The sequence below is a fragment of the Athene noctua genome, chromosome 6, assembly GCF_965140245.1.
Source record: "Athene noctua chromosome 6, bAthNoc1.hap1.1, whole genome shotgun sequence".
Classification (NCBI taxonomy): Eukaryota; Metazoa; Chordata; class Aves; order Strigiformes; family Strigidae; genus Athene; species Athene noctua.
Genome location: NC_134042.1, coordinates 39,746,955 through 39,761,054, shown reverse-complemented (window position 1 = coordinate 39,761,054; position 14,100 = coordinate 39,746,955). Strand labels below are relative to the sequence as shown.

The following is a 14,100-nucleotide window of genomic DNA, read 5'->3' as shown; positions in this document are numbered from 1 at the left end:
TTTAATTATGGATGCATCTTGAGATTATATTCAAAAATAAATTAGTCCACGCACTTCCCATGAAATTAGAGAACAGTTTCTTACTGCTTATGTAAAATGTAATTTGTCACCTCAACAGTTAAAATTCATGTTTGATTGTACCCATCATTTTGTAAATTCAGCTCTGCTTATGCTGTGGGGTTGGGGTGAGTCTTTTCATTGATTTTTTTTCCTTATGTCTAACCAAAAACTGATGAAAAAAAAAAATCTAAGAAATGGCAATATTCCCACATTTATTTTGCTGTCAATTGCAGTCTAGTACAGCAAACTGGTCGAAGCACATGATCAGAGCTATTACATGGACATATGTATGGAGTGAGGATTCATCATAAGGATTTTAGGCACAGTCTAGAGCCCTAGATTTCTTGCAGTTCATCTGATCTTTCAGTCTTTGTTCACTGAAATGATATGCCCAGCATAAGTGAGCCATTCTAGCAGAAGGTAGGATTGATCCAACCTGGTTGCTCAGATTATTGTAGGGAGGGTGAACCAGGTTTTCCCCAGCTGTGGTTCATGTGTAACAATTTACCTGTCTCCATCTGCAATGAAACAGGGAATATCTCTGGCAATTGTCACCCTGCATCTCATTAAACACTCCTGAAAACTGGCATGCATACTGCACCTAGCAACCAAGTTCAGGAAATCCTTCCAGGGACAAACCTAAAAAGACAGCAAAGAAAGGAAGACTGCATGCATTTAGTTCATTATTGTGCCATTCTTTAGACACAATAAAAAATTCATCTACAGAAGACATGCTTCTGTTAGCACTTATTTTTTGGCATCTTACATTCAATCTTCCCATATTTCATATGAACTCTTAATCATAGCAGGGAGCATTTGATCCCATTAATATGCCTGCTGATGTGAATTGTGCCTATGAGATTAATAGCTTTCCAGCGGAAACAAAGAGTTCACAGTCTGACTCTTTACTTTTATAGAAATTGTATAGAAACAACAATTACTTCATAACTCTAATAACTGTAACTAATGGAACATGGTAAACGTGATGGACTACATTTAGGTTTTAGAAGAACAGATATACATCCAGACTAATTCACCTGAAGTCAGTGGAATTATTTCAGATTTAAAATAGAAGGGGAAAAAAAATGTAAAACTCTCCCAATAAGTACATGCATTTACACTACTTCATGGAGTCAGGTTTGAGCCCACATTTGAAGAAGTGTTTTCAATATTTGTAGTTTTTAAAAAGCAGCTCAGACTGGACTGGAGTTCAGAGTACTCTTCTTCCAAGAAGTATTCTGACTACTTTGAACATTAGAAGCCTCAAATAACAGTACCACTTCTTCATACTCGAGGTTGATTCACAGACAAAATTCTGCCCTTAGTTATGTAGCATCATTAATAAAAGTATAGGTTAAATTCTAAATTTTAAAATAAAGAACTATGAAACAAACCATTAATATTATACCTAATAAGTAGAGAGAGAGTTAAACTGAAGAATCCTGCATGGGGAGAATGTGTTTTTCTCTTGCCAATATTCCTTCAGTTATATTTCCCCTTATTCTACTGACTTTTGATGCAAAAACGTGTTTTAGACTATGGGAAGCACTTTTGGCATTTATTGCCAATTATTGTGGCTAGTTTCCATTCAGATAAACATTAAAGGACAGAAAGTCACGCCAGTTGCATGGCATGTCCCAGCATGTTGAGAACAAAGTACACGTGGCACATTTAACTCACATGTAATTTTTCTGTAGTAATTTTTAAAGCTGCTAATATTAAAGTGTCAGAAATGCTTTTTGTACTCTCCATGACAACCGCTTCACAGAAACAGAGGCACACAGCTTTTGAAGAAAGGATAAGATCTTGGAGTGAATTCATTTTTGTGTACCTAGTAGTGCCATATATGACTTGGAGTACTTGTCTGTGCTATACATTTTGCAGCAATATATTATGTGTTTAATGTGCATATAACATGTCATAATCACATGCACATGCAACAGATTTTGCTTTAAGTTGAATTCTTGAATTCCTACTCTTTATATCTGTTTTTCAGGAATAAAAATAGTGTGTATTAACATAACATAAAATTTAAGACCTACATAAATGAATGTATCTCCCCAGTATATTTAAGGCAGAAGTGGTATGTATAAAAGCTCACAGAAAAAGAAAAAAAAATAAGATGACGCAAACCAAGATGATCTCAAGGCCCTTGAATATGAAGATATAATGAACTCATGATCATAGGAAAACTACATTTACTACCCCCATGCCTCACAGACTCCCAGGAACATCTTGTTGCACCTGTTGTTACAGAATACCTTTAAAATTGTATTTCAAAACAGAGGGAATTTCAACCATTCCTTTTCATAGAAAAACAGGTGGAACAGTAAAAATCTGCATAGAATACAATTATAATATCAACTCAAAGAAAACTCAAATCATTTCAGTATTCAACACCTTCTCTCTATAAATATTTTCTAATTTTTACTATAAATATTTTCTAATTTTTACAGATTAACACAGCCTAATGTCCATAGTACTTTTATGCTCTCTCTCATCTATGCCCACCTTTGAAGTCAACTTCTGAAGCCAGCTTTGTTTTTAATGGCACCTAGATCAGGAAAAGCAACATACAAGTTTTACCTCCAGGGAGCCAAAGATACTGGTTGAAGGATACAGTTACAGAGTCATGTGTGCTAAATTAAATTTAGACGAAGGGCAAATCTGTGTACTGAATTTTCCCATTAAATAGGCTGTGGGAGCCATTCAATATAAATATAGCATAAGCGGGTTGTTTAAATTCTCTTTTTCCCTGTGTGGAATTCTCATGGTAATTTCTTACTCAGTAAAAATATCCTGTTCTGCAGCATCAAATATTTGCAGTGAGATTTAATATATTTGTATAGCTGCATTCTGCAAGATATGAAAGGAGCCAGGAACCAGCAAGAAATTTTCTTAAGGAGACAAAAGCTTTCTTTTTTTAAAAAAATACAATGTATGTTTCTGCAGTGAATTTCTCCCACAGTCTCATAAAATCATTTAAGTATTTTCTAAAGTAATATTTTAGTGCTGATCTGGATAATACTCAGTAAAAATTGTCTGGGTTTGAATTTTCTTTTTGCTTAAAAGATCATATTTATTTCAGCCTTCATAGCTCCATGCTTGTTAACAGTATTAAGTTCAGTTTCTAATGGTAAGTATCTATCTTTTGAAATGCAGATTACTGTTCTGTAGTAACAGTTCTCAGAATTTTCTTTTTAGTAATTTTATCAGCCCTCATAGAGCAAAGGGGCAAACATCTCTGGACCGTGCAAGAAACATGGAATCTTAATGTATTTAAAGTGTGCTCCAAATTTCTCCAAAGTCAATTTTTAAAAGATTGCTCAGGCATGGGAGAAAGGCTGAAAGACAGAATCTATTTTCAAACTTTAAAAAACAGGCTATTTTTTGTTTTTCTAGGAGCTCTATAGGAAGGACTGCAATTTAGCTGCTCAGTTGCTCCAGTGCAGCAAGAATTACGACAGGGCACATAAACTTTCGGAGGTAATGTGACCAAACTCGGTGAATATTTAAAGAAATAAATATTTTATGGAAAACAGGTTATTTTACATGTATCAATTCCAGAACTTGTTTGCCCTTAAGGCTTTGACTCCCCGCCCTGCCCCTTAAGCAACAACAGGAGGGCTTGTGCACCTGCTGGTATTCTGTGTAGCTGAGGGAGGGAGGTGCTGACAAAATCACAGCCAACGATCAAACCTGGAGGTACTCTCTTCCCCAAAACCTCTGCTATCTGGTAGAATGGGCCTGCACTGATCACATGAAAAATAAAGGTCTTAACAAAACCAAAGTGCTGAGAATTCAGGACTGCAAAGTGCTGCGGTGGGGGGCGGGGGGGGAACAGGGGGGTGAGTGCAGGGAAGTGACAAGATGCAGGCATGAGAGATTATGATAGAATCAATTTGCCTCCTGAAGCTATTTTCCAGTCCAGCTAATTTCTAAACGTGAATTTTAAAATGGACTAACAGAACAACTATCTTTTTCTAAAGCAACCAGAGCACTGAATGATTGATTTCTAAGGAGTAAACTTTAATTAATAATCCTTGCTTCCAAGGAAACTAGGCTTGAGAAACAGACTCCTTAAAGGAAGCAACTCCTAAAAGGAAGCAAAAAAAAGCAACTGTCTTAGTGAACAAGACTTCTTTAGGGATGCAGGCCCTACACGAAGCAATAGCACCTTCCTTATGTGTATTGCTTCAGTGAAGGTCACGGATAAAATCTTTGCCTTCACCAGTCCCCTCAGGTTAGTGTGGAATGTATAAACCATTTCTAAGCCACTAGACTGCTTCATAGCACTAAACAACCCTGGTAAATAAGGGTAGAGCAAGTCTTCTTTCAAATGGGCAATGATCGGAACTGAGACAGAACTTCCAAATTAACCATTATCCTGGTCCTGTTATTTTTTCCTAGTAACTGACTCCCCTTAGCAATTCATATCCAGGAGTTATCATTACATTACTTACACTTGAAAGCACTCTACCTGTTAGCAAGAATTAGGACCTTAAAAGTACTTAGTGGTTTACTTGCTGTAAATTATCACAAATGTGGGATCTCACCACAATTTCCTGGACTGTCATACACTCAATTGAATAGACAGCCTCCAATCATAAGTCTATTAATTTAGGAAGTGTGAATGTGCTATCACTGCCAATAAATTCCTTACAAATGCAAATATCCCCTGACAAAGTATTGTATATTACCCAGAAGCCTAATCTATAGTACAATATAGTAATGTTACAGCAATATCATTTTAGTAATTCCAGTTTCCAGTGCAATGCCCAGAAAATAATGTTCTTTTTCTTAACACATTTCATAATCTAGATAATGTGTATAAAATAGACCAGACAGTGGTATTACAGGATACTAAAATAATAGCTGCCCCATACAGCAGTTTCACATTAAATTAACTGTATTTCTTTTCCTCATTTCTAGAAATTTACAGCAGCCCTATTTCATAACCTGTTTATTCAGTCTTTGTTGCATCTGTACTTACTATGACTAATATTGTTGTCTGCCAGCAGATTGGCAATATCATACTCTTTATTTCCAATGGAAGACATATGAGCTAATTAACAACATAGTGATTAATCCAAAATATCCTGGAATTTCTGTTGGTTGAAAAAATACTCATCCTACTCCACATTAACAAGAATGCCATTTCACAACATGCCATATTTTGAATACATCGAATTTTGGGGACTAAACCAACTTTAAAAACTGCCCAGTGAAGCTAAAAAAGGAGCTCCATATCTTATATGATTTGAGATCATTACAAGGAGCAGGCACCTTAAATTTCTCTTGCTTAAAATAGAGGGGGATGACACCACTTCAGTTTTTCTAGGGTTCCCTCCTCTAGAGAAAGAAGGAGGGAGTGAGATTGTTCAGGCTATAAGGATAACCACTGATTATTTGGTAAAGAGTAACTTGGTTTCTAGTTATAAAAAGAAAGTCCTGAGTAAATCAGAGTTCAGCCAAGTATTCAAGGGCTAAATTCCTAAGTGGCGTAAATCAACATGGGTATCAAAGGAGCTATCACAGTCACAAACTCAAAACTTAGTCCGAACATGAGTTCTTTTGATTTCCAGCAAGAAATACTGAGAGACAGCCATCATGCAGCACTTTCTCATAACCCTGTTTGATCACTGTTAGAGGTCTGACATGAGCAAGATAAAATGGAACTGACAAGCATGCTTGGTGATACCTGCCTAGGCATTACCTACTAGACTTTGGAGCCACACCAAGGAATGAGGTCTCTCTATCTCTTCTGGTCAATACGACAGAATAGCAGGTAGAACCACCATCCACAGAGCTGATCCTGACTTTCTCCAAACACTATATGATTTCTGATGCATAACAGACTTATCGATTAATTCTGACCAGTCTGTCACAGGAATCATAATGTAAATTCAGGTCTTAGCTCTTATTTCTGCCAGTGGAGTAACAAACTAGAAAAGCAGTCAGCTAGCAGATGCTGTAAGAGGGGAACATGTTGAGGCTTATATGGATGGTTATATGATATGATCTGACAAGCAGTGTCCAAGTGCTGGGGCAAGGAAGCCAGTTTGATTTGCTTCTTCCCGTCATAGGAAGACTCCTGTCATAGCAGCCAGTATCACTGCTTTAAGTGTCAGCGAAAACAACTTTCCTGCCTCTTCAAACAGCATTGTTTATCAAATGCGACGCTGAAGGGCAGGAGCCAATTTGGCACTGGGTTGGAGACAAGACAAGCTTAAAGAAAGGCTAAAGAACAGAATAGATCTGATCTCTTCCTCCTCTTTCCTCACCCCAGCAGAGACCTCCACACCTCCACACTCCAGCTGCAAATCACAGACAAGCATGCAGTCTGGAAAGTGTTGCTGCAGGCTGTAATTCCCTACCTGCTTTTTTAAGATTGTTGTTTACTACATTCTTTACATCATTCCCATCCAACCTGAATTAGCTTGGAAGGAAACATTTCAGTTTCACAGTGTTTTCCATGAGGGGAAGCAGATGAAGATTTCCAAATGTTTGTAAATGATAGTCATTTGATTATGTTTTCAAAAATGCACAAAGATTGTGGCCATCACACTAGTCAAAGAACCATGTATAGTGGGCCATGTAATGTCATAAACAGCACCCATCTATCAATGTTGTATAAGCCCAAGCAGACACCAGTATTGATGTGCACCATTTTCTCCTGTCCCCTTTGCCGTCTCTTTACGTTACAGTTGCCATCTGACTTTCAGGAAAGAGTCAGCATCCATCTCGAAAAACATGGGTGCAGCCTTTCTGTCCCCTTGTGCCACACATCTTATGCTGATACCATACCCACTTGTGTCATTGCCAAAGTACTGGAAAAACCAGATCCAAACAGCTTGTCTTCACACTTGTCAAGCCCATCTACAAGGGATCTCAATTTTCAGGACTCTGCCGGAAAACTCGGACAAAGGCCCCAGTACAAGTCGGACATCTACTGCAGTGACACCGCCCTTTACTGCCCCGAGGAGAGGAGGAGGGAGAGGAGGCAGAGTGTGGACACGCAGGTGAAAGACGTAGGGTTCCTGCGGTCCCAGAACTCCACGGACAGCACCGTCGAAGAAGACGGTTTCCATTCCAGCTTCTCCCACGAAGCCTTCCCAGAGTACATTACCTCTCTGCCGACCTCCAGCTCCTACTCCAGCTTCAGTGTCACATCTGAGGAGAAGGAGAATGCCCAAGCCAACACTCTGACAGCCTCTCAGCAAGCGATCTACATGAGCAACCGAGATGAACTGTTTGAAAGAAAGTCACCTGCGGGTTACGAGCATCAGGGAAGTCCTAGGTTTGCCAAATCCAAACCTGCGCAGCACATGGAGCTTGCTGACGACAACGAGAACTCACCCACTTTTACCAGGACTCTGCCTCCATATGCAAATGAACCTTTTCATTTCTCAGCCATAGCACCACAGCAGGCTTTAGCAAATCAGAAAATGAGGAACGAGTGCAGGAGCACCCACCTTTCAGAAGAAGACTTGCCTGGACGATGGAGGCAGTTGAGTGTGGAGGACATTGGTGCATACTCTTACAGGAACACTGGCAGGCTGTCACCCTGTAGTTTTTCAGAGCAGTACTACAGCAGCCCTATTAAGAAGGGAGACAGTCGAACAAGCCCCATCTATGCTAGTTACAAAGGAGATAGCTGCTCAGAGGGAGATGATATCTGCCAAAGCAGACTTGTGGATTCTTGCTTCCTGAGAACAGACAGTGGCCTGAACATTGACATCAGCACTAGCTGTAAACAGGACAAATTGCCCACTTACAAAACAAAAGAATCAAGAGACCAAAAAAATGAAAGGATCACCGTCCAGTTATGCAGTAACAAAAACATCGAAAATAGCCCGGTATTGAAAAGAGAATATGTGGATGTGAGCCCCAACAGTTCAGCAGAGTCCCTCAATCAGAGTTCAGTGGAGGCTTCAGAAATCCACCAGTCTTCCATGGAGCAAGGAAGCCATTCGGGGATTCACAGCAAACAGCAGCAGTTTCAACGGACTGGGAGTACTGGTTTGAGTCGGAAGGACAGCCTTACAAAAGCACAATTATACGGAACCCTTCTGAACTAGGCATCTTCCAAAACGGCAATAAGATAGCAAACAAAAGGAAGCAAACAGTATTTGATACTTCTAGTGAACAATAAGGTTCTAAGAAACAGGATTATTATAAAATATATATTCATAATGGTACTATATGTTTAAACAAAAGCTCTTCAAAAATGTTATACAGCACTTTTCACTTAACATCCTTTCCACGTGGGAGACTGTCCCCTCCCCTCTTTTATAAACCTGAAATATTTTTATAAACAAATGGTATTTATTAGACTATCCTAAGCTATTTGAGCAGAATTCTTTTCCCTTCAAGCAGGTTTCTTATTTATTTTTGTGCATGAGGCCATCTGTGCCTAAGCTCTTGGAGGAAAAGGGTAAAATCATGACAGCGGTGATAAACAATAAATCCACCTGATAAAATACCATAAAATGTCATATGAAAACAAAACAAACAAGAATGGTGAATTTGAAGAAGTATATTTTTTAACAAGAATGGAATTGTATCTTAGGTTATTTCATACAAATGTATTTATGAGTGATTAATGTATGCACAAAGTGAAGCTAATATTTTGTTCTTTTAATCCACTGTGTTTCTGCTTTCCTATTTTTCCTTGTATACTACCTCAAAACTAATTGAGGGTTTCTTTGTCACATTTTCTGTAGGCTTGCATTTATATTGTCTAAAATGCATGCAGTGTCATAATTAATACTGTATTTTGCATTACTTAATAAAAGACAGTGGAGATACTTTGGGGTGTTTTTTTTCCTTCATTAAAACATACCCTGGACAACAGAAAATGGGATTGCTCTGGATGGCATCAGTCCAGCAAAAGTTAACAAATAAAGCTCCTAGTTTAGATTGCTTTCTAAAGGAGTCTCTCTTTCTCTGTAAGCTTCAGAGCACTGGTTCCCCATCTACAGCCCCTGGGTGTGGAAGGACAGGTTCTCATCAGCCTATGAAAAGTAAAAAAGGAAAACAAATTGTTTATCAACAGGCTTGAATTCACTAGGCAGGGCCCTGTACATTGAAAAGAAAACTACTTGAAAACTTGTGACTTAAGCTTCTCCTCCATTACAAACATACTCGACACAATCTTTAATGTCTTTAGGACTGTTACCTTCACAGTTGCCCTTTTTTCATATGTAGCTTGGTATTTCTAACGAAGAGATTTTTCTAAAGCTTAAGGAAAGTCTGACCAACAGGCATTTTGCCTCTGGTTCTGAGAAGACATAGTTTTACCCATACTTTTTGCATTTCCTCCACTGAGTTTTCTGTTTCTCGCTATTTCACCATTAAGGAGTGTACAACTTGGACGGCAGCAGAAGGGAAAGAGCAAAAGGAGAAATGGAGAAAAACAACAACAAAAAAAAAGAGATAAAAGGAAATCCTGTGGATTCAGGATTGCTTCAGTATTGCTGCTTGGTAAGAGGCAGAATACAGCAATAAATATTTAATAATTCTTTTAAGTCGTGTTCATGTAACATGTATCCTACACTTGAAATACTGACTTTCACCAGCTCATGTATGGTGAAGGACCTTACTTAACGCAATATGTGGTAGTAATCAGTGAGATCACGGTGGAAGTCTGAACTAGTTCCTTATAAAGCTAAAATAATGACCTACCATTCAATACTTATTAAGAAAATATATATTTTCTCCTGATTCTCTGAAAGCAGTCACCTGGCAAGTAATGATGAAACACAACTATAGAACTGCTCATTTCCTATGTGTGTCTTAAATCATGAGGCTGCAGATTCAATGCATTTGGCATCAACAATTCCCACCGCTCTTCATATTCTTCACGGATAATACAAAAATTTTACCATTATTGATGCGTGCAAGTACTTGCTGTGCCATTTGGAAGATCTGGACATCAAGTCCCTACAGTTCCTCTGAGATCTGTAGCAGCAGTGTGAATAACAATCATAGCTAATAATATCATACAGGTAAGGCACAACATAACTTTAAAGTAAGGCTTATTTCAGTACAAAACCTATAAGACACCTTGTGCTTTTATGCTCCCACACTTGCTCACAGTGAGTGGGAGTGGCAGGTCATGCCACAAATAATTTCATGAAGCCCATAGAATAAAGTTTCTGAAGGCCAACTGCTTCTTATGGCAGAATCTAACCTGCAGTATATAGACCTGGAGATCCAGAAAAGCTTTTATTTCCCCTTCAAAACAGTAAGATAGATGCAAAAAAAATCTCACTGTTGACTCATTCAGGTATGTAAAATTTAGACAATAACTAAGGCAAGACATTATTTTCTCTGGTCAATGAATAGATGGATTTGTATGCAAGAGATGAAATTTAACTGTTATCTCACCTAAGAAAATATGTAAGCTATGGAACAATAAATGGTGACATTTATGAACTGGAACACAGTATCAGACTAATCCTTTTATAATATCGTTCATTATTTGACACTAAGCTGCTATTTTGGCAATTACACAAAATTAAGTTTCCGCAAGATATTATATATCTGATTATTTAATATCCTGTTCTATTATATTCTTTCATGCTACTGCAGTTTCAAAGTCTGCTTCTATGCTTCACTTGACTCTTTTTCCCAGTTTATGTGCACTAATTCATAGATTGAAAACAGTCTTTTCAGCCAATTAGTACTGGGTTTCCCTTGTAAAATAGCCCATAACCCTGTAACATTTTTCTGTAATGAATTCTGTTACAGAACAGTATGTAACCCTATAATGAATTTCAACTGAATCAATCAAAATGGCTAAAAAAGCTCTTCGGCTTTAATGTGTTGATCTTAATTTCTCCTTAATCAGAAAAAAAATATGACAGTAAGTTTGCAAATTTTCTATGAACATGAGAAAAAAAGTTTCAATAATTCACCTAAATTTTCTCAGATTTATGGGTTTAACTATGGTTTGGTTTAATTTTTCCAAACAGAAAGATTGAAAGATTATAAAGATTATAATAAGGGATTTTCTCCTTTTTTTTTTTTTTTTTTTCAATTCAGTTTAGATTTCTTGAAACAAACACAGAGAGAGAAAGCTGACACATAGGCTAAAAAAGATACTAGGAGTTTTCACAATAGATTTAAATTTTCTTTGTGGTGCTGTCTTAATTTTTTGCCTACCTTCAGCTTTCACACTGAGAAAAATAATCCAAAAAATTGTGTCATGGAGAAGATTTTTGGAGTATGTCATTAGAGATATTTAAAACTGTGACTTTAGGAGGGCTCTGCTGTGCCACCAGACAACTTGTCTGGCCCAAGTACAGATTTAATAGTCACTGAAGTTTTAGGAGATTGAACCTGGTTAATAATAGACAAAGTCGTAAGGGGTGGGAGAGCAAATCAGTATCTTGTTCAGAAGGAGAAGATACTCTTTGACCCAGGTGAAAGGGGTGGCAGACCTGTCTGCCACAGCATTCCTCAGAGCACTTACATTCTGTAGGACATTCCTGATGGCGAGCACCATCTAAAGCATTGTCCCAGAACAGCTTACTTCCACTTTTTATTCAGGCAGGTGTGGTTTGATGAACTTGACTCTACTCTTACGTTCATTTAATGACAATTGACTCCAGAAACACAAATCAACAGATCTTCAGCCAAAGAAAAGTGCCCCAGACCCCTCCACTGCAGTAGCTGAGAATTTGCCTCAAAATACCTTTTCCCAAGGACATAAATACCAATTTTCTCTTAAGTATTATAAAAATGCCAAGGTGTCTTCATGCTGCCACAAAGACTAATTTTTCCAAGTGATGTCTGAAGTAGTCAAATTCTGTATGCAGGGTTTGTAGGTACCTATAGCAAGAGTTTTGCTTTGATTAATTATTTCATTTGCCATGAGTAAGAACAGAAAGGGTGAGGAAAAGAAGTGGCAAGTCCTCAACAGTGCAGCGAAGCAGAAGATGAGAAATGTCATTTTAATGAATGAAAACTGAAAGCAAAATGTACACGACACAGAACACTGATCAGGGAAAAACAAAGGGGGTTGAAGGAGATCAGTGAAGCATATCAAATCACATATTAAAACAGACAAGAATACAAAAAAGGTACCAGGGAAATAGGATACAATTCACTAGGAACAATAGTGCATGAGCATTATGAAATCATGAAAAGCAAATGCACTTTCTGAGATGTGAAAATAGTTTTCTCACTCCAAATTAAGACTAAAAAAAGGCACAAAATCTCAATAATTTTGAATAACACATATCACTTTCTTTTAAACTTTTAAGATGTCTAGAAATAGCTAAATTTCTATGTTTAAATCATGGCAAGGCACAAAATAGGTAGTTTTCAATTCAGCAGTTTCTAACTTCTTCTCACAAACCAGAGAATTTATCAAACTAATCCTTCCCCCTTCCAGCACTTTCAATTAAAAAGAATTTCCTCTCCAACATCTATCACAGAGCATGATTATACAGCTACTTAGATTAATTTCCCCTTGTTTAATTTTAAAATACTAATTGACATCCTTTGGACTTTCCTATAAAATTTTTATCCCCCATTTGTGTTTACAACCTCGTAATCCTTACAGACTACTATGATATCTCTCCTTAAATATTTCTTTAATTATGCAGATGTAGTCCCCTCAGCTTTTCCTTGGAAGACACTCTGCTCAGCACTTTAGCTGTTTCTAATTCTCTTCAAGGAACACCCTCCTCACCTGAACACCGCAATATTTTAATATGAACACTGAGTTTCTCAAACCCACTGCAGAAAAAAGCAGTACAAGTAAAGGAGGGAACTACACAGGTTAGAGCAACTGCATGTGTGATGATCCCAGCACTGAAATTCTCAATAAATGTAGGTAGTTGGTCAGAGACATCCATAAGATAAGCCTTACTCAAATTAAATGTATTTTCATATAGCCAAATTTAAAGTTTTGTATTTAATGGGAAGAATGCCAGACCATGTTTTTAGAATGTGAGCTTGTCTCCTGGAAATCAGTGGATTTGAAAAGTAAGTATTTTTCATATATTTCCATTTCATGTTGTCCAGAACTTCTTCAGCACTTCCATAGTGGCATCTGGATATTCTCAAAGAGCTTTGGGCTTGCTCAGGATGGACTTGACCCCTGTAGGGTTGATCTATATTCTTCCATTGCCAGTAAGTTTGAGGATTTGTTTTCAGCTATACTGTTTTCAAGTCCTGCACAGAGTTTCAGTTGCAGGTTTGTCAGGCTCTAATGTCTCTCTCAGAATCAATAGATCTGAGTCTCCTTGGTACCAGGTTTTCTAAGCCTGTAACCCCCATAGAGCAGTTCCATTTCCAGTCTTAGAGATCTATGCCCTCCGTGTAAGCAGCAGCTTCTAATGACCATCAGACAGACAAGTATGTATACACACTGTATACGTGTTCCTGTCTATGTGGTCTTACAGCAATGTTACCAGAAGATTTTCATTGTTTTCCCAATCTTTCCTCCATGTCTTTTTTAAAAACCTCATTGTTATAAAACAACTTTAGCAATTCAGACATTCTTTAGCAGCCTGTCATTCATTTCAGCTCCTCTCTGATGTTGTTTTCTCTTTGGTATTTTGACTGTATTAGCAAAGCTATTTTAGTCATTGAGAGGTTTTGTTCAGCTAAAGCTAAAAAGAATTATTTCAGTTCTCATGCAATTAAAGGTTTTGCTGCTTGGACAATGAATGCACTTCTACTGACATTCAATCTTGCCCTTTTCCCTTGCTGGTTTTACACTTTTATTCTGTGGAAAAATATGTCTGTTTTTTTTCTCCCCTCACTTGAGAAAGCTTCTATTGCAATTCTTCTCCACTTTCAGTGCAGAATCTTTTATAACACTCAGATCCAAGAGCTGTCTCCCATACAAAGCCACAATTATCACTTCTCAGTCTATCTTAATACCTCCATATGTGCTTTCTAAATGAAGCAATAAGTGCCTGAGGAGAAACTTGACCTCAGAAGTATGTACTTAAGTACTCTGATGAACAAAGTCCTATACGATGTGGCTGGAGAGGATGTACCATTATCTGTAAATCCACT

General features: G+C 37.7%; 1 protein-coding gene across 5 annotated transcripts in view; it reads left to right on the top strand.

Moving 5' to 3' along the window:
• BEGAIN (brain enriched guanylate kinase associated) overlaps window positions 1-8,895 on the top strand; it is a 161,289-nt gene extending 152,394 nt beyond the window's left edge. For all 5 annotated transcript variants that reach the window (XM_074909295.1, XM_074909294.1, XM_074909293.1 and 2 more), the window contains 2 exons: window positions 3,463-3,546; window positions 6,768-8,895. In XM_074909295.1, the coding sequence (XP_074765396.1) occupies window positions 3,463-3,546; window positions 6,768-8,141 (1,458 nt within the window). In that variant the 3' untranslated portion in view covers window positions 8,142-8,895. The remainder of the gene's footprint in view (window positions 1-3,462; window positions 3,547-6,767) is intronic.
• Window positions 8,896-14,100: the final 5,205 nt, after the last annotated feature.